Source organism: Lygodium microphyllum, chromosome 24 (genome assembly GCF_053477565.2).
Source record: "Lygodium microphyllum isolate KBCC chromosome 24, Lygodium_microphyllum_v1.1.10, whole genome shotgun sequence".
Lineage (NCBI taxonomy): Eukaryota > Viridiplantae > Streptophyta > Polypodiopsida > Schizaeales > Lygodiaceae > Lygodium > Lygodium microphyllum.
This window is the reverse complement of record NC_141158.1, coordinates 110,670,763-110,690,961: the sequence shown is the minus strand read 5'-3', so window position 1 is coordinate 110,690,961 and position 20,199 is coordinate 110,670,763. Positions and strand designations below refer to the sequence as shown.

Sequence of the window (20,199 nt, the reverse complement as noted above, 5' to 3'; positions counted from 1 at the left end):
ATAATAATGCAATTCAAGCATCTTAATAATTAGCAATTTGTGGCATACCTTAGTTTCGAAGCTTATGACCTCTCCATATAGAAAATATACCACACGATCAAAATTGAGCTAATGAACTTCACATTACAATCTAAGGTTATTCACTTTTGGATGTTGAGAAAATAATCATGTGGAACTTGTGGTAGAAAGCTTAACAATAGTTCGATCACAATGTGAATTTCTCACATTCTTATTTGAAGCATTAGGACATTCATTTGCAAACATGAGGGTATTTGTGAGATTTTTCCCAACAAGGGATCATTGTAAGCCCAATATGAGGAATTTGCCCACAACTTGAAAGGTCACCTCTAAAATTGGGTTCCCAACATTATTGACCATGAAGGTATGTGTATACTAGTCAAAAATGAGTTAATTGCATATAAATGGGTCGCTAATTTATAATTAGATCCACATCTCTAGCAATTTGTCCACACAGGTTGAGGGATTCTCACTATCAATGATGAATAAAATGATAATTAAACCAAGTGGTTGGGAGAGACAATGAGAGGCTTATGATAGCAAATATTTTTGGACAATTGGCACTTTGTGGTTATTAAGTGAAGAAAACATGCAAGATTAACCAAACTTCATGTGCACACATTGAGGTAGAAGTGATAACGGATTTACCTTCCATGCAATGCACCTTGAGAAGCTAATATTGAACTCCATCAAGGAGAGCCCTTTAGTACATGCCACCTGGGTGGACCTTTAGTCTTCCATTATTTGCTTCCTTCAAGGGCAGCGGGGGATTTTTTGACATGGAAAGGAGCTTTGATAGCTATTCATTCACATTGGTGTCGCCATAGCATGCTCTTCACATTACATGATGGTGACCCCTAGTGGTGTAGACATTCATTAACATTAATGTGTCAATGCTAATGTGTTAACATTAATACATTAATCAATATTAATATGTGAATGCATGAAATTGTAGTTAGTAGCATACTAACTAGAATTAATGTGATTAGTACATGAACTAATATGCTAATCATACTAATGTACTAATTAATACATCAATCGTTCATTAATACAACAAGTGAAACGTTGACACATTTATTAATGTATTAATATGTCAATTAATGAGTTATAATATAAGCATCCATATTGATCATCTTAATAACCACATTAATATCTTAACATGTAAAGTACGTTATTTACATTGTAAAAGGACACATGACCAATATCCTTAAGCACATTAGTTGTTTAATATTATCAATTACCATAGATATTGTATATTTTAAGTGTTTAACATCAATAATATAGTAAAACATCAAAACATATGCTAACAAAATATTTAATTATATTAAAATCAATACACTTAATGATATAGTTAACATATCTAGTTATATTAATATACTAGCATTACTACTTCTAATATATTAATAGTAAATATACATTACACCTCAATAGTAAATCTATCTCAAAACATGAAGGCATCTGTGTAGGAAGTCTATATGGCACGAAGTTCGATGTATTAAGTGTCTTTTAGTGCATGTGCCACAACATTAGAATATGATGCCTATGTGTAGACTATGTATAACCAACAACACTCAATGTGAAGTGTGGCTTAGGGTGCACTTTGTTTTGTAATGTATGTGCATCTAGTAGCTAAACTCAAGGAAGATTGATAGCTAGATGGTTGAAATGCCTAAATGTGCGTTGCAGTACATAAAGAGACACATAAATCTATGCATTTTATGCGTTGTCATTTGGTATATTTACACAAAAAATTGCGCCTTGAATCCATTGACCATAACTATTGCTTTTTAAGGTAAAGCTACGAGACCCAACCCATCGTTTCTAGATTTTTAGTGAATTGTTGAGCAATAACACATGAGAAACACCTCGTAGTGATTGTTGTAACATTTCAAAAAAAAAAAAATCTCACTTGAAGAAGGCTAGACACTTATAGTTTTATGTACCATGTAAGAAGTGCAGCCCAAGGTTTGAACTCATGCCCTCATGAAAGTAAAACCAATTGAGCTATGACCTCATTGGCTCACTCGAGGTAGGTTTTTATTAAAACATGTTTTTAGTTTGAGTTGGTATGAAGCCCAATTGCTCGAGGGCCTTTCAACCTGAAGGTTGAAATCACCCATAGGTATTATATTTCAGAGGGATCGAGCTGAGGATTCTGACTATTGCCCTCCACCTCTGCATACATCCAGTGCATTCAGAATGCAAGGAAGAGGTTGAACCCTAGCCGAAATGCCAATTTTTATCAAGATAAACTTCAACTTCAATTGGTTGTTTTGAAATCTTGCTAAGAAAAAATACACTAAAAGACAATTATCTGTGAACATTGCACGCACCCGTCTTTGGTAGCTGCTCATGGGCACACTGAAGAAGGTTAGTAAGACGGTTTCTTTCCATATGCACATCGAAGAAGGTTAGTAAGACGGTTTCTTTTCATATGCACGATTTACTGCAGCGAGATAATGTTGGGGTGGAAATTGGAATATTCTATATTATTTCTAAATTTTTTTGAATAGGGCGGCAAAGGGGGATGTCTAGGTTTAAGGTGAAGCGCGGGCAAGAAAGCGAATTAAGGTTAAGGTATAACCTTAGGTTAATATGTGTCGAGCAGGAGAGCCGAAAAAGGAGCACGAATTAAGGGTAAGGTGAACCTTAGGCTAATAATTGTCGCGCATCAGAGCCACCCGCGACTGGCACTGCATCATCATCATCATCATCCTCATCATCCTGTACCTTTTTTGCGCTGTTCGTGGCTTGGGAGCTTCCAAGCGCCATAGCTCTAGTGCATAGGGCCGTATGTCCTCTTCCCCCCCTCTCTCTCTCTCTCTCTCTCTCTCTCTCTCTCTCATATCTCTTGTTTCTCTACTCTTCTCCATTCCCTCACACCTTCGCCCTCCTCCTGACGCATGTTAGGGTTTCGAAGCTGTCTCTCGGGACGCGGCTGCGCGCAGCTGCTACATTCCTGCCTGCAAGCGGAGCAATGGATTAGCTTCGTTCTTTTAGACACGTCTCCGAGCAGGTAGCCTTTAACATTCTCTCTCTCTCTCTCTCTCTCTGTCTCGCTCTCTCTCTATACAAGGATCCCTCTTCCACCAGTCAGAAATGTCCCAGCAGCCGGACATGGTCCTCCAGTGACCGAACCCGCACACATTCGTCATGCCAAAACGACCAGCATCCCTCAAGCCTTCCTCCAAGCCTTTCTCCAGGCGAGGCCACAGTCTCTCCAGCAAGTGCAATGCTCTTCAACGTTCCCTTCCTTCCCCGACTTCTCCTTCCACCCTCCCTTCTTGGCCGTCTCTCTCTTTCCCTCCATTATCGCCTTCTTTCCCATCATGCTCCACGGCCTCATTCTCTTGCACGTCTGAAATTCTACCTTTGGATCTTCCAAAGGCCGATTCTAGTGCCAATCACTCTTCTCGCTCCGGTTTCTCTACAACAGTTTGCTCATCTTCATCGTCCTCTTGGTCCGTTTCCCCTTCGTTTGCATCGTTAGCAGTGACTTGCTTAGAAATGGCAGCTTCGGAAACTTCCTGCAGCATTTCTTACTGCCATGTTGGACATGAGGACGTGCTCTCTGAGTATGTGAAAGGCCTCCAGGAAGCTAATAAGGCCTTAGATGTAGATGTAGCTGAACGAGTTCTGCAGGAGCTTGCAGACTCCTTAACTTCCCCTGCAGCTGCTGCGCTCGTGGTTTCTTCAGGTGGTGCACGACTGATTGCATCATCTGTGAAACAGTTCAAGTCTCATGGTGGCCAGAAAAGCTCACAGAGCAAAGGAAAGGTATCAAGGCCAGCAGGCAAGGCTTCTTCAAGTTTTAGGAATACTAAAACAGAAAATGGAATTGGAGGAGGAATGCAGGATTCAGGGTCTACAGATGCGTGTTCAATCTGTCTTCCAGTAGAAGATGCAGGACAGCCCATGGTAGTGGGGGCTTCGAATGAGGCCAGGAGAAAGAGACAGAGAATATCAGGAGAGCTAGCTGATTTTGAAGATGTGAAAGATCACTCTGCATGTGAAATCAGAACTGGAAATCATGATGTGCCATTACCTGGGGGGCAGAATGGAAATACATGTTCTTTAGTGGCAGACATTAAGTTACTGAACTCAGGCAAGGATGCTTCAAATGCAGATGAACGGTGCAGCTTGTCAGAGCTAAATAACTTTGCAGTTTCAACTATGCGATCGTGCCACGTCAGCAGGTGTTGCAATCGACATGTAAAAGGCAGTTCTGCACCTAACAGCAGGGATATGAATGCTGAGAAATCAGATGCCATCTCAATTAAATCCCCAGACTGCATTTGTCTGCCATCAAAAGAATCATTTGATGAATTAAGCAGACAGGACTGTGGGAACTCTAGCGTCAAGAGTTGTCTCAAAATGAATGGTAATCATGTCAATGATCAGGAGGTTAAAGATAGTGCTCAAGAGGTTGTGACTGCATCTTGTCTACCAAAGTCGGGAGTGTGTTTTACGACATCCTCTTCTAAGAAAAGAGAGTCTGCTAAGGTTCCAAAGCAAGGGGTGAAAGTTTCATATGGGCTTTGCAGAGAGAATGGAAAAGGAAAGACTCTGAACACGACGACCAATGTTGTGGCAGCTGGAATAAAGGAGAATGAGGTAACAAAGGCAGCTGGCTCATGCACTTTATCAGATAGTTCAAAACCTCGAACTTGCAGTGAAACTACCAGTAGAGCTAAAGTAACACCAAATCAGGTAGCTGGCAAGTATGTGGCAGGCTCAAGGGTTGACAAAGTCCCTGAAGATGAGTCTGCTACATCTGATTTGTTGTGTAGTGACAAGGTGAGAACTGGCGCTGTGTCAGAGGCTAAGGTAAACTCATCTGACAATGCCAAAAGCATGAAAGCCAAAGAGGAAAAGCATCTGGGAGAGGATAAGGATGACTTTCCAATGAGCATTCTCGATCTGGCTAAAGAAGCAGGATTACCTGATGTAGTTGCTGCAGCTTGTAATGCTCTGGACAAATTGGTTAGTGCTGCTCTGCAAGGAAAAGGTGCTTCTCCTGTTATGAAATGTGCAGGCTTGGTTAGCTCATCCAGCAGAAGAGGAAAACCATTGCCTGCTGAAATTTATGTTGCACTAACAGAGGCACTGGTGGAAATTGTCCAGGTTCTTAAAGACCAAGTTGAGCTGCTCTGCTGGTCTTTAGATTGCTTAGGGAGCATTTTACCTCCAACAAGTCGCTTGACTTGTGATGGAGCTATAAGCTCAGGTTGCAGTAGTCTTGATTCCCTTTTGTCCAGTAAGGAGCTGCTGCATGTGGCTGGATGCCGAGATAATAAAGCAGATAGCACAGCAGCTGGAAAACAGTCAGATCTGCAGAGCATGCAGCCTCTGAAACCATCTCTACCTATTTTGAAAGATGAAGCAGTTTCCAAAGAAGCACCAAAATCATTCTCTGGTGCTGTAGCTTCAGGATGCACGAAAGATGCTTGTGACATTTGCCCTATTCAGGGCTCCACTGGGCTAGGGTCTTCACTGTGTAGCAGTATTTCCAACAATACTGCTGCAAGTTCTATTTCTGCATTAGCTGCTGTAGCTTACATGGCGACTGTGCCAATGCTCGCAGAGAAAGCTGTCAAGGCTGTCCTAAGTGCTATGCAACCATGTGACATTGAACCACATTCAACACAGGCTGGTGAGTCAAATGCATGTTCTTTTGGTGTCAACTGTGTGCAGTCTCTTGTTTCTTTTCTGTTCACAAAGTGCCTTTTCAGTTGTTACTATTCTATCATTTTGTTATTCCTCTTTTGTCATGCTGTAGGAATAATAAACCTATGGGGCTTCTGTATAACCTGGGTTTGTTCAGTTAGCACTGATAATTATTATGCTTTTTATGGATCTGCACAGTATCATGACATTCCAAATGCTCTTTTACTGAAAAATGTTATTTTTTCTGTGCTGAATGTTATCTTTGGTATTTGGAACAGCATTGTGTGCTCTTTCGGCCCATTTGTCATCTACAAACTCCAAATATGTATGTGATGATGCGATAGCTTTCATAATTGCAGCAATGAGAGAGTTTAAAACTGATGCTGAAATGCAGACTAAAAGTTGTATGGCACTCGCGTCTCTGAATAAGGCCATAAGCTCAGCCACAGGGCACTGTGCCTGGTCAACTGTGATTGACACTATGGTTAAACATCGGACAAACATTCTTGTGCAGGTAAAATCTATTGGATGAATCGTCATGTTTTAGATGGTGAATGGGAAATGTTCTGAACGTTCTTCTTAATATTTGACAGAGGGCAGGTTGTTGTGCACTTCAAGTGCTCTGCACTAGAGCTGGTTTGGGTATTCCTGAATGGGGCAGTGGAAAGAGACCTTTGAGAGCTGCAAAAGACACTGATCGAGAAGGGGGTGTTGGGGCACTTGTTTCTGCCATGCTATCATTTCCTGATGATGTTCGAATCCAGTGGCATGGGTGTAGTGCTCTTTGGACTCTGGTACATAGTGCTGGGGTTCGTAGTGTTGCAAACATGGTTTACTGTGGTGCACTATGTGCAGTCATGGGTGCCATGCTTGTTTGTAGAACAAATGAGACAATTCAGCAGGAGGGTTGTAATGTGATTGGTACCATGGCGAGGACTTTGGCAGAGAATGGCTATGACTTTGGTCCACAATTTCCGTCTGATACAGAGAGGTGTGGAACATCTTTCAAGTATGCTGAAAAACACTCAGATATTGACATGAGGCACTGCAAAACTTCCATACATGGTGACCATGACACAGAAGAAACAGGACTGAGCTCAGCTGATGACTGGTGGGAAGCCATGAAGGTGGTGGTTGCAGCAATGAGAGCCTTTCCAAAGTCAAAGTCGGTCCAAAGCAATGGGATTTTTGCCTTAGGTTGTATCCTGAAAGGCTCAGTGGAAACTACACATCCAGATTCAGCCTGCTTTCATGCTGATGTGTCAGGCTTACCTGTGGCCAGTAAGAAGACATTCAAAGCTAGTCCTATGGGAACCGATGTTGACATCGATGCATCAAATTGCAAACAGAGTTTGAAGGGATCAGTGCCAATGGTAGGTGGAAACAGCTCTGCTGAGCAGTCTGTGGCTAAACATGCAGAAACTCTTGCTTGCCTAGCAAAAGATCTGATTGATGACATTGAGAGACTGAATGAAGCAGTAGAAGTTACTATGACTGCAATGCCAGAATTTCCAAAAGTAGAGATGGTACAACTTTGGGGTTGTGCGGTGCTTCAACAGGCGTTCCTAGCTTATGTTCACTATTCCAAAAGGATGAGACCTCTTTCACCTCATGGTATATCAGCAGGCTACCCTGGTCTTACCTATACTTTGGTTTGTTCAGAATATTTTAGAGGGTTTTATAATGCCAATGTTACAATGGTAACCGTCCCTTCATAATTTTAAAATATGATGAAGGTGCATGCATTGACCTTTGGAATTTTTTACATGCCTCTTATGCATACATGTCTATCTCTTATCAATCATAATTATCAAATTGAGTGCTGCATACATGCTGCTAGCTTTTTTCTGTCATTGTTAAAAAAAAAGCAAGCTTTTCTGCTTTTATTTTGTCATATATGCTGCTGAACACCCATCTGGTAAGGTGTTTTATATTGATGCATGTTGGAGTCTACAGGCACTTTTTGGATGAATTTTCTGCAGAAAAATGGTCTAGCTCTAGGAGTAGAATTGTCGAATCATGAGTCTGTTTCAGGTACTGGCTGACTTGAGATAGGCATGCTTGCATGTTTGTTTTCAGGCTCTGCAATTGATTGTAGATCGTCACAGGGCAGCAAACATGTGGCACAGGTGGCCTCTGGCTCTACAATTCCATCACCCGATAGTGCTTTGGCTAATCTTGTGCTTTCTCAAGCCACTTCAGCCATGTTTATGATTTCTGGTATGATGGCTTTGTCGTACAGTGGAAGTAGTGGCAACGGAGGCCAGCAGATACAAGAGAAAGCAGGTCCCAGCACTCTCTCAAGAACACCAGCAAAAGCCAAATCTTCAGGTGCAAAGTCTCAGGCTTCTACAGGAAATCAATCCTATGTCTCTGTCAGACAGAGCTGGTGTGCTGCTTTGGGTGCGATTGGAGATGTCTTTGGATATCTTGCTCAAAACAATGAAGTTCCCATTGGAAAGAGCTTGCCAAGTGTTGCAGGTGCTCTTAGTGTCACTTGGCTTAATGGTGCAAGTTCTTCAAATGGGTTTCTTGTGTCAGGTGATAGGAGTCTGTGGATGTCCGAACAGATTAATAGCCATCATCAGGAAACAGGTCATCAGTCTGCAGATGATCAAAGCTGGAGATTTTGCCTACCTCCAGGACCAACTATGGAGCAAACATGTATAAAGGAAAGCAAGTTAACTGCCAGCAAGAAGGCCAGCAGTACCAATGTTGCTCACTTATTGCGTGAATTATCTGCAGAGGAGGACAGGAAAAGGGAGTTTCTGCATGATAAACACATCACAAAGAAGGTTCTGAAATGCTCTGAACAGAAGCAGCAAGACCTGTCAAATGCAGAGTGGACAGGCATGGATACTGCTTCACAGCAGCAAGTAATTAAAGATATCAAGGCTTGGCAAGAGGCCACTGAGTCACTGGCTAAGATTGCTGAGAGAGTGGGATTCCCCATGTCTGTGAAAAATGCCATCTTGGCCATAAGAACCGTTCTCTATAAGCTGGAAGATGCAGAGACTGTTATTTGGGCTTGCCATGCGCTTGTCAGTTTGTATTTGGCATGGGAGAATGTGCACTTATCTAAGCCAGGATTGGAAAGTGAGGGTGAAGATTTTCATGCGAAGATATGGTACAGAAATTTGTTTTTCATCTGCTATTTTTGGCCTAGCAAGTTAACTCTTCTCGAAGTTCTTTAAGAACCAAACCTCGCTAGTGTTTTTCTGGTATGTAGTTTGTTTGCTTTATTGTTCTTGCCTTCTGATGTTGTATTAGTCTTACAGGGGTGAAGGTGATGTTGGGGTCAGACAACTGGTACATTTAGTAAGTCACTGGACTAAGCAAAACAGGGCAGATGTGACGAGTCTTGCCCTTCAGGCCTTGTACAGTGCTTGTGTCTTTGCAGCCCCAGTTCGGGAAATTGAAGAAGTTTTTGCCCCTGCTGATTGTGGTACAGAGGCTGTGCTGGGGGCAATGCAGAAAGCTCTTACTTCTACAGGAAGTGTATCTCAACGCAAGGAGGTCATCCAGCAGGCTTGCTTTTTGCTTACAGTAGTTTGTAGCTACAGCATCCCTGTGCAGGTGGGTTTTGCTACTGCAGGCGGAGCAGATATCGTACTTGCTTCATTAGAACGTTATGATGAAGACAATGAAGTGCTGGTGAATTGCCTTCAAACACTTGGTGTGGACTTTAGGTTGCAGGCAGACTTTGATGACCTTTGGAATGCTGCTGTCTATAGGAACAGTCCAAGCACTGGGGGTAAAGGGAGCAAAAAGAAAAAGAGTGGGGCATCTTCTGGGTCTGTTGTAGTAGGGCTTTCTCAGATTTTTAAGGAGGGAGCTGGAGCTTCATCAAATACAGAGATCACTGGAAGTGACACCAGTCTTAGCAATCTGGCAGCTACTGGAGGAGATGCAGAAATGCTTAGTAAACCCAAGTGGATGCCTCAACTTGAGAGACTAGTGTTTGGTGGCAAGGGTCAAACAGGCCGCTTTTTGACTTGGCTAATTGCTAGCCCAGGATGTGGTGGGCCTTCCTTTGCTGTTGAAGTTCTTAGAAAGCTGAACACAAAATTTCAGAGTCATACTTCCTTTGCTGAGATGCAAGCACATGTTTGCCTAGTGATTGGCTATATGTCTGCACACAACTCAAAGTGGCGACAGGGTTTCCTTGATGCAGGTGCCCTTCAGGCTGTTCTTGCCTGTATGCAAGGTGCTTACAGCTGGAAAGGGGGGAAACCTCCAGGTTATTCTGTGGTTACAAACGGGGTTGAGAAAACATTTTGTTCTGAACAGTATGAACCCGGAACTGAATCATTCATATCCCAAAGCAAGTCAAAAAAAGGTGCAAGTCACAACGTGCAGAAGGAAGACAAACTGAGGGATTTGAATATGGCCTATAACTCAGAAGCTCCTTTTCAGTGTGCAGCATGCTGGTCCCTGGCTGGTTTAGTAAAAGATCACAAGGGTTCTTTCCCTGTTTCAATCAATCTACTAATTCAGGTAAATATGAAATGTCTTGATCATACATCTGCCTCAAGAGTCAAGTCTTTGATTAGTGTCAGACAGGCAGATCTCTTTATCCTGGTGCTAATGAAGTGTTGAAAGGTGTTCCTTATTCATCACATGGTTTGTTGCCGCTCTTGTAAGAATCAAATTCTGAGACTTATTTGGCTGACAATGGCATGTAATATTGGTGATGCTTTGCACATGGTACTCTACACCTGAGAGTAGACTAGACCTTGGCTTATTGTAGAATCTATAAGACTTATGAGGTTTGCATTGCACATCCCTTGTGTACATCTGTTGAGCAGTTGGCTTGAACAATGAACCCGTCACCTACCAAATTTTGGTTACCACATTCTTAGCTGAGGCTGAAAATAATGGTGCATTTGACTGAACTGATGTTATATTTGATGGTGATCTGCATAGAGAAGCTTGAATGGTCAGATTCACCACTTGATTTAAAATGAAATTAAATGAAACAAGAGAGGAGTTAGACATTGCTTAAGCCATCATGAATGATTGTTGGAAAATAAGGACTTTATTTTTGGATCAAAAGAGCAATTATGATAGCAATTACATCAATATACACTTGATGGGTTGGACTCTACTTGGTCAGCCTTGGACTCATTCAACAACATGGAGAGCTTAGACTTTGGTTGTGGTACGGCATATTGTAGACTAGTGAAACCAGCCTTCCTCTTCGGATAGAGTGGTCAAACTTGATCGCATAAACTGAAATGCACACATTACCTTAACAATCTTGGATATTGGATAGAGTCAGTTGGCCCTAAAATTAGAACCCCTTGCGATATTTCTTTAATTTTTATTGCAAATGGATGAAGTACAATTGAGATTCTCTGACCTTTTCCACTAATCCAGGTGTCTCTTGCTGTCAAAATTGACCATCAAGCCTTCAAATCATTTTGCCCCTTGGTTTGCTTAGAGATTGGTTTTTACCTTGCTCTTTGAAAGACAAATTTAGTCTCAAATTTGATATTGGATGGTTGGTTTGTTGAATCTTCTTGAAATTCCTTAATTTCAATCGTTGGAATTCAAGTCTTAGGCTCTCTATTTTGAGCATGCATCTTGAAGTGTTTGTTAAAATCCTAATTTGTGTTGTAAATTAGGGTTTACAGTAGAGATTGATTAAAATCTCTTTTTTTGATAGCTCAATGTGTTGAAAAATGCTAAGATAACTTGAGAGATGGTTGGGGGATGAGAGAGAATGCTGCAGAGAGAGATTTTAGAGTTTCATCACGAGAAATTCTAAAAAAATTGTTGATGTCGTGCTCAAACAGCTATTGAAACTGTTACCTATAGCTGAAGACCATTAGAAAGAGTGTCGCCCTCTCTTATATGTTGTCATTTGTACCAGAAGGATCTTAGGCTATTGTCACTTGCTCTTGGAGGGCTCTAAATTACTGTCACATGCTATAGAATTAATCCGTAGTGGTTGCAAATGACATTAATAGTATTTTCTTGCTCTCTAACAACTTCCCTCTCTCTCAAAATGACTGGAATAGACTTTTATCAATTTCCAAAAACATTTTTTTCACTTGCATGGATAAGTTTTGCTAAGTGACAGTCTTCTAAGTCCATTTTAAGTATTATCTAGCTTATTGAATTAATTTTTAGAATATCGTTTGTGAAGTTGATTTTAAAAATTAATTTAATAATTATTTTAGTGCTTAAAAAATTAATTTCACTAGTCAATAATTAAATTGGCTAGGTTAATTTTTATTTCAAGTGTCCTTGAGCAATTATTAGCCTTTAGATTGGTATTAATTAATTAATTAATGTTTAGTCTTTAATGTCACCATTGACATTAGTGGCCAATAAATTGGTTTAGGTCCAAATTTGATACTCGATATCACTTACTACATTGTAGATATAACTTATTGCAACTTTTGCCTTTGATATCCATCGCATCCTTAGAGTCCTTAGTTTGTTACTATGAAATAATTGCCATGTGCATCACATGTGCTAAATATCTTGTATATCTAATCAGTAACTTAATCACATACTATTGGCAAGATTAAAGCATCTCAAAATTTCATGTTCGCGTAACAAGTAGTGCTTTGTGGTTTTGACTTATTTCATTTGAGAGCATCGAAGACTATGGTCTTAAGTGCTTTGTCATGAGGACGTGAAATTTTGTACTTTTGCTTAGTATTTGATTAGAAGATAATCAAATGTGCAAATGCGACTTGTACATATTAAGTGTAGGTAAGTTATTTCACAATGTGAGACCTAGGATCATGAGATATTAGTTGGTTCCATAAGCAAAACTTATAACAAGTTATATTGGAGAGAGACTGTGTGATCCCTAGTATTAGAATTTGGTCTAAAATATTTATTCAACCTAAAGTGTTTATAGTAATGCTAGGGAATTAGCTTTAATTAAGTAATTAATGCCAATTTTAGAGCTAATGAGTGCTTAGGATTACATGAGTGATAAATTGACCTAGCTAATTTAATTGTTAGCCAATTAGACTAAATTTTTAGCAAAATATAATTATTAAATTAATTATCAAAATTAATATTTTGAAAGTTACTTTAATAATGTAAAAAGTGTTGGAAAATGGATTAGAAAGGTTGCTACTTGTTAAAACTTGTCTATGCAAGTGAGGAGAGAAGAAGGTTATTGGAGATTTAAGAGAGGGTCTTTTTAGCCTTGTAAGTGCGCGCGCGCGCACACGCACACGCACACACACACACACACACACATACATACAAGAGAGAGAGAGAGAGAGAGAGAGAGAGAGAGAGAGAGAGAGAGAGAGAGAGAGAGATTATACACGATGGCTTAGAGCCCTCGTCTATCTTGTAATCATGTAAACTTGTACCTTTTTTTCGTAATTAATACAAGAGAGAGAGATATATATACGAAGAGAGAGAGAGAGAGAGAGAGAGAGAGAGAGAGAGAGAGAGAGAGAGAGAGAGATTATGGTTAAAAAAGAGAGAGGGAGGAGATTGCCATTGTTGTTGTAGTAGTTGACATGCCATTTTTAGCCAGTAGGAGACTCTCTAGGAGTTGGTGACTTGCCCAAAAGAGATTATAATAGTAGGTGATAATCGGGTAATATTGCTTTGTAACAGGCAACATTATTTTGGATTGTAGACAGCTCATTTAGGGTTTCTAGGTAGTAGCCAATAGTAGTAAATGTCCTTTGGAACATGGCAACGATTGATTTGAGGAATTTTTTGTGATGAATGTGAAATTTCTCTCATGCTCCAATCTATTCTCATTCTTTCTCAAGAATTTTTACATGATTTAGGCACTAGAGGTGAGATTTTGGTGATTCTTTGTTATAAACCCTAATTTAGAGCAGAAGTTACAGTCTAACAGCCACCTTGAGAAGTGTACTCAAAATTTATTGTCTAGAGACTTCGATTTTAGTTATTGAACTTAGGGCAATTTTAGGAGATTCAAGTGGCCATTTAGCCAACAAATACTTGGGGTTGAATTTATTACCCAAGGAGCATAATTGAAGGCCAATCCCTAAGCAAACCAAGGAGCCAATTGGTTTGAAGGCTTGTTGGTCATTTATGACAACAAGAGATGCTTGGGTCAGCAGAGGAGATTGAAATCAGTATATTTCATTCATTTGCAATAAACGATAAAGAAATACTACGAGGGGCTCCAATTTTGGGGCCAATAGGTTGTCCATTGTCCAAGATTAAGTGGTAAATTGTGCATATCAATTTATGTGCAATAATTACTTCTTGTAATTATGCATTAATCAAGTTATTACCACCCTCTCCGAGGAGGTTTCACACTTTGTAGCTCTTCTAACCAAGATACAATATCCAAGGTGATGATTGCATTGTGCAAGCTGCCCTTCTATTAGAAAGTATCAATGATGTTCTCATGCAAAGCATTAAATATGATTTTTCACTAAGAGTGAAGATTTGCAAAGTATATGACTCATGCATAGCTGGAAAACCTAAGAGGATAACGATAGTCAACATGATAGCTAAAGGTATGCAAAACTTGACCTTGGAGAGAAGCCAATAGCTTTTGTCTCCATTTTGTTAACAATTTGAAGGCGTGCTTAATCTTGGGCCTTGAGAGAGAGGAGAATATACTTGTCTTCATGTTGGACAAAGTGGGAAGGTGCGATCACCAAGGCATGGCTGAAATTTGAGGGCTCCAATGTAGGTGAAACTTGTAGATCTCGGTACAACAAGGGAAGAGAAAGTAGGCCAATGATCTTCACTATAGCTTGTAGATGTTCGCATGTGGAGGGAGCAAAATGCAGTCCTTAAATGAATGGTCATGATGGATTGTGACCTCCTTTGAATTCTCATTTGGTGGAGGTGGTGAATTTAAACAATTATCAATGAAGACCTTCACAAAATTAGAGTAGGACGTAATATCCGCCTAAAAAACCAAGGAAAGTATCTAGGATTGGTGCAACTATGGGAAAGGGAGCAAGCATCTACCAAAGGTGGCCTTTTGATACTGAATAGCAGAGGGGGGGGGGGTATCGGAAATAATCTCCTTGATGCTTGTGTGGTGAAATTTGTGTTAGTGTAGCTATACAAGGGATTCAAGATGTGCAGCTCCTATGGAGCTATGGGTAGTTGACAGAAAGGGAGTGGACTGTGGAATTGAGGGTTTCCTACAGCCTCTCTCTCTTGGTGGAGTGGGCTATGGATCTAAGGGTTGTGGAAGCGACAAAACCAGAAGGTGCTGGAGTAGTTGGAAGATGCTGTGGAAGCTGCATTTGGGTAGCAACAGCAATACTAGCAATTTGTTGATGATGTGGTGGTAGAAATGTTGCTGAGGGCTGCAGCATCATAGTGATCGGTGATGTGGCTCTAAAGATCAATAATTGGGGGGTAGAATCTGTATGGAATAATGGGGATCAGGATTCGAGATCAGCAATTGCTTTCCTTGACCCCCTTTATATAGAGGTGGGTGGGTGTATGACTGTCCAAAGGGATCCTTTTGAAGTTGGTTTAATTTGGTCTTTTTGGGATTATTCTAGAACTGAATAAATTTGGCAATTAATTAACATTTGTTTTTGACCGATTTAGCCTCGGGGACACCTTTTGTAGAAGATAATATAAGACTTTAGACAAGTAAAACCAGTATGAATATAAATCAGTCAGCGTCTTTGATTGGTTTGCATACAGAACCACTCCTATGGGGTTGTAGACTGGTCTACAAGGTGGTAGTTGAGCTGTGTTTACTTGCATTACCAATGGCATACTCCAAAGACTTGCCATAATTATACAGGTAAAGAAGGCTAAGGTAGATGGCTGTTTAAGTATCTGAGTATCCTTGTACACTATCCAAAGCCTTCCCCTCTTCTGCAGCTTGATGTATGCCTGTGTTTATCTGCAGTTGGACTCTTAATTTTAGAGATTCTTTACTCTGATATTGCAAAGCTGTCCCTTACCAATTAAGAATTTTTACCAAATCTTTACTCAAATCTGGTGAAGGTTTGCAATTTAACTTTATTATGAAATCACTAAATAGTTGGCAGTTGTTAAGCTGCCACGTACCAAGGAAGACCTTTTACCAAATCTGTTTTCAAATCTGGTTGGCAGTTGGTCTATCTATATTTAACCTCCTGATAGGAATTCTATAACACAGACATACTGTGGATGATATCATGCCTTTTTCTTTCAGGTTATGTGCATGTTATTGCTGAAATGCAAGATATCTTAACGGTCATTGATTGTTGTAAACTTTTCAATCTCAGGTTTTAATAATGGCACTTTATCGGTATGGTGGTTTGCCTAATTTGAAACTGCTTTCTATGAGGACTGGAAAACTACAGTCAGAAGTGTGTGCACCTTCAAGACTAGCTCTCTCAAGGCTTGGTGTCTCTAGGTGAGCTATCATTGTCAGAACGACAGGGTCAAATTAATATGGTAGCTTTAATCTTCTTTACGCTTGTCAACTTTGAGATGGTTGGTGGCTGAATATCACATTGTAGTATCGCTTTACGAATGTTCTTGGTTCATGTGCAATTTGTTCATTTAAGTATGATGAAACCTATTAACTGAAGCTTTTGCGCCACAGGATTGGTGATGGTAAAGGAAAGCAAATGGTACATGCTGCAGCTGAAGCAGGAGATTTGACTTCGCTGGAAGCTCTTGCCAAGAAAGGGGTTGATCTTACTGCTATTGATGATAATGGTCACTCCCCTCTTTGGTATGCTGAGCAGGGTGGCCACACAAAGGTTGTCCTTTTTTTGAAGGGGCAGGTGCAGCTTTGTGGGCGAAGAAAACCTCGAGAAAAAGTGAAGGCAAAATGTAAACAAGCTACTGGGAAGGATGAACTGGAATGGCCAGAGAAAGATGTATTGGAATCAGCTGTGACTAAGGAACAGGCAGACTTATCCCAAGATGTCTGTAAAATTGCCAGCTTAACTCCAGGTCAGACTAGTCATCCTGGTCTGGTTCCAATCAGTAAGAAACTTGAACTTCTTAATGATAACTGCAATACTGTGAGCTCAACTTCAAGGCAGGGTGATCATCCTGGCCACATTTTGTTTGGCGCTGAGGATGTAGGGATGGCCTGTGAAGAAATTATAGCTCCATCTTCTACAGCTTCTAGCACCAAAAGTCTTAAAGTAGTGTCTCCTAGTGATAATGGAGGTCCCAATGTGCCCAAATCAGGTAACAAAAAAAAGAGCAAAGGCATTCGGAGATCACAGCTAAAAGACCAACATCTGCCAAAGGATTTGCCAAGTTTTACTGCAAAAGATTCAGTGGCAAACAGTGTGAAACCTGAGATTCTTACAGCTCCTACAGTCCTCACTGGAAAAATTGGCAATTCAGGTGTCCTGGAACAGATCAATAATGACAATAACAGCAAGCCTAGCATGAAGTCTGGGGAGGAAGCCAGAGAAATTTGTGTCTCGGAGCTTTCAAATGGGCAGACTCATGTTTTGCGTACTGAGCATTTGGTACCTGATGAAGTTGCTATTTGTTCTGAGACAGATCTAAAGGAGAGCAAGTTAGTTGGGTGCAATTTTGCGGCTGATGAGAATGGTGCAACTCAAACTGCTGAACAGGTGAATCAGCTCCTTCGTGAAGCCTTGGTTTCTGGTGCTGTGGAAAATTTGCAGTCAGCTCTAGAACTAGGTGAGAAGCCAGGCTCTAATGCTGAAGGATTGTTATTGAAAAAGGTTAGAGCAGCATTGGCCAAACGGTTGAAGCGCTTAGAAAAATCAGTTGCTTTGGAAGAGGGGCTTTCTTCTGCTGTGGAATCAGGCACAAGTAGCCAACTACAAGCTGCAATTATGGCGATTGAGAAAGTGCCTAGGTTTGCCACAGCTCTAAGTGAGAAACTTGCAGCAGCCAAACAGTACCTGTCTGAGATTGAAAAGCAGGAAAGGATATTGAAAAAGGAAGAGTCAGTGGTGTCTTCTAAATGCGACCAGTTGGATGATGTTCCAGTTTATCCTGAGGACTGTCTGACTGGTGGGATAGAAATTGCTAGCACCCTTAGGCAAGAGGGGAGTGTTCTCCAAGATGTTAATTCAAGCCCCTGGATGGATGTATGTACAGGCAGACGGTCAAAGGAGAGAGAAGCAAAGGAAGACATTCACACTAGGGATTCTGAGTTGGCTCAGAATGAGATTCCTGTGGCTAGAAGTCGATCTAGAAGAAGCAGGGGAAGGATGAAGGTTTTTTCTGCCCACAAACATCAAGCATCTGGAACACAGGGTTCTATTGTCGATGCTGCGCATGGAACTGCCAGAGCAACAAAAACCAGAGGGTTGTGTCCTCCAGGAAATGTTGAACCCCCTGAGTTGGTGGTTTCTGCGGTGCAGCAGGACATGCCTCCATTGCTTCCTACTCCGCAGCCTCCCCAGAAATTTGACTCGTTTGCATGTCGAATAGCACGGTCTGTGATTCAGCCACCTCGGCAAAAAGATCACTTTACATCTTTGGAGCATGGTCCGATTACTCCACAGCTCTTTCCAGCTCCACATGGCTCATCCTTAAGCTATAGTTGCCATGATAGTTCTTATGAAAGAGAGACAAACAATGGAAGGGCAAATTCTGTCCTTTCTAGAAACTCAGTTGTGCAGCAAGATTCTGAATCTGGCCTTCTCCATATATCTCAACTCTTTCCTCCTTGTTCATCTCCTCAGTTATTTTCTCATCAAAACCCTAATCCTCAGAATTCCCAGCCCTCTGCAGAATTTGGAAGTTTTTATCGGGGAGTGCAGGGATCTTTGCTTCCTACTATCCTTCCCTCTCACATGATAGGGGCTCCTGTTTCTTCTTTTTCAACTTTTTCCACTTTACCTTTCAATAGTCAGCAAGTTTCTCTTTCTTCACATGATACTGAAGTTCCCCACGGAGTTCATGAGAGACAAGAGACTTTTCTACCCTCACTCAATGTCAATGCCCAACCATTTTTACCCACTTTGGAACCTAACATCAGCACACTTCCAGCCTTTGTACAACAGGCCCTTTCATGCACTTGTGATGAGGATAGTTATGAAGAGCAGCTTGGATCGCCAAGTAGTCCGCTGATGGTTGGATCTCCTGGATCTTGTATTTTAAGGGAAGCATTTGATGATTTTCAAACTGCAAACTGTGAGCTCAAAGCCATACCGTCAAAGAATGGGCTTGCAGATGAAGGATGCAAGCTAACTACAGGGCTGAGCTCCCTTCATCACGAGTTTCACCACCTGTCCCAAGTACATCTGCAACAGGCCGCTGTTTTGGATGCCTCCTTGGAGGATTCGTGCTGTATCTGCTTTGATAAGCCAAAGGATGCTGCTCTTATCTCATGTGGGCACAGAATGTGCAAGGGTTGTGCAGAAGAGATGCACAGAATACGAAGACTCTGTCCTGTTTGTAATCGTATAATTGAAGCAGTTCTTGCTCTTTATGGATAAGCTAGAGATTTTCGCTTCTATTTTTGTGAAGCTGGCCTCTTTTGGGGTAATTTATTAATTGAAAATTTTTGCGTCCTTTCACAAGGTTGCCTCTCACATAAGGTCTGCTAGTTCCATTGTTCAGTCACATCTTGAGTGCATGCAGCTCGTCTGCAGAGGCAGTGGAATCGACAGAAGCGACAGAAATCGGACTACTAGTTCACTCACATCTGAAGGCAAATAGTCCAGGGACAGTTTAATGTACTCAGAGCATGTAGTTTGGGAATAATAACATAGCCGTAGTTGGGGAATAATAGCATAGCCTGCTTTATTTTTTGCATTTCGCTGAGCTTGTAACAAGCTCTATTTGGCCCTTCGGTCGATTCTCAAATTTGACCTTTTCGGCAGTTCTTGGCCATTCAAAAGCTAGGCCACCTTTTTTTAAGGGGAAACTGAAGTCTGTTGCCTAGGGGTGATTAGCGGGGTCTTTCCTGGTAAGGAGAGTGCGACTTTAGATGGGCTCTGGCCATAGAAAAGGCGAGAGGAAAGCAGGTGAAGTTGTTTTGTTAGTCATAAAAATGCCATGGATCCTGGTAAGGAGAGTGCGGCTTTAGATGGGCTCTGGCCATAGAAAAGGCGAGAGGAAAGCAGGTGAAGTTGTTTTGTTAGTCATAAAAATGCCATGGATTCATAATATACACCTGCAAACCACTCTAGATACAAAGTTGAAGCCAAATTTCTGCATTGAGTCATACTATTTATTTGCTTTTGTGATTGTATTGTCCATCCTTCTAAGTGTGGAGCAGCTACTTTTGTTTTCGTTGGTAAACACATGCATAAAGAACTTTTATATCTTTTTTCATATGCTTATTCTTAAGGTGTCGAAGGCCCCATATATGGCGAGGCAAATTGAGCTTGGCCTGTCCCTGGGATTGAACCTTGCCCTTCATGCACACACTGTGTTTTAACAGATGTCGTTGGCAAGGATGCTCTCTTAAAGAGGGACCAAAATGCATCCATATATGGAAAGCACCTGTAATCTCGATTATAAATAGCGGATCTTAGAATCCACGGAAAGGCAGAAAGAGAATTGGCCTATCCAAAGCTTCCCCTAGTGCTGAATGCACAATAAGTTGAAAACCCTTTTGGGATAATCATA

The 20,199-nt window shown here is 41.1% G+C and overlaps 1 protein-coding gene across 1 annotated transcript; it reads left to right on the top strand.

Annotated features, from left to right (window-relative positions):
* The first annotated feature begins 2,734 nt into the window (after positions 1–2,734).
* Positions 2,735–19,172, top strand: LOC148015522 (uncharacterized). Its single transcript, XM_087665997.1, has 7 exons — positions 2,735–5,671; positions 5,964–6,199; positions 6,279–7,299; positions 7,765–8,812; positions 8,964–10,182; positions 15,900–16,030; positions 16,223–19,172. Exons 1-7 carry the CDS (start codon positions 3,172–3,174, stop codon positions 19,059–19,061), a joined length of 8,994 nt encoding a protein of 2,997 aa, XP_087522123.1. The 5' UTR covers positions 2,735–3,171; the 3' UTR covers positions 19,062–19,172.
* Positions 19,173–20,199: the final 1,027 nt, after the last annotated feature.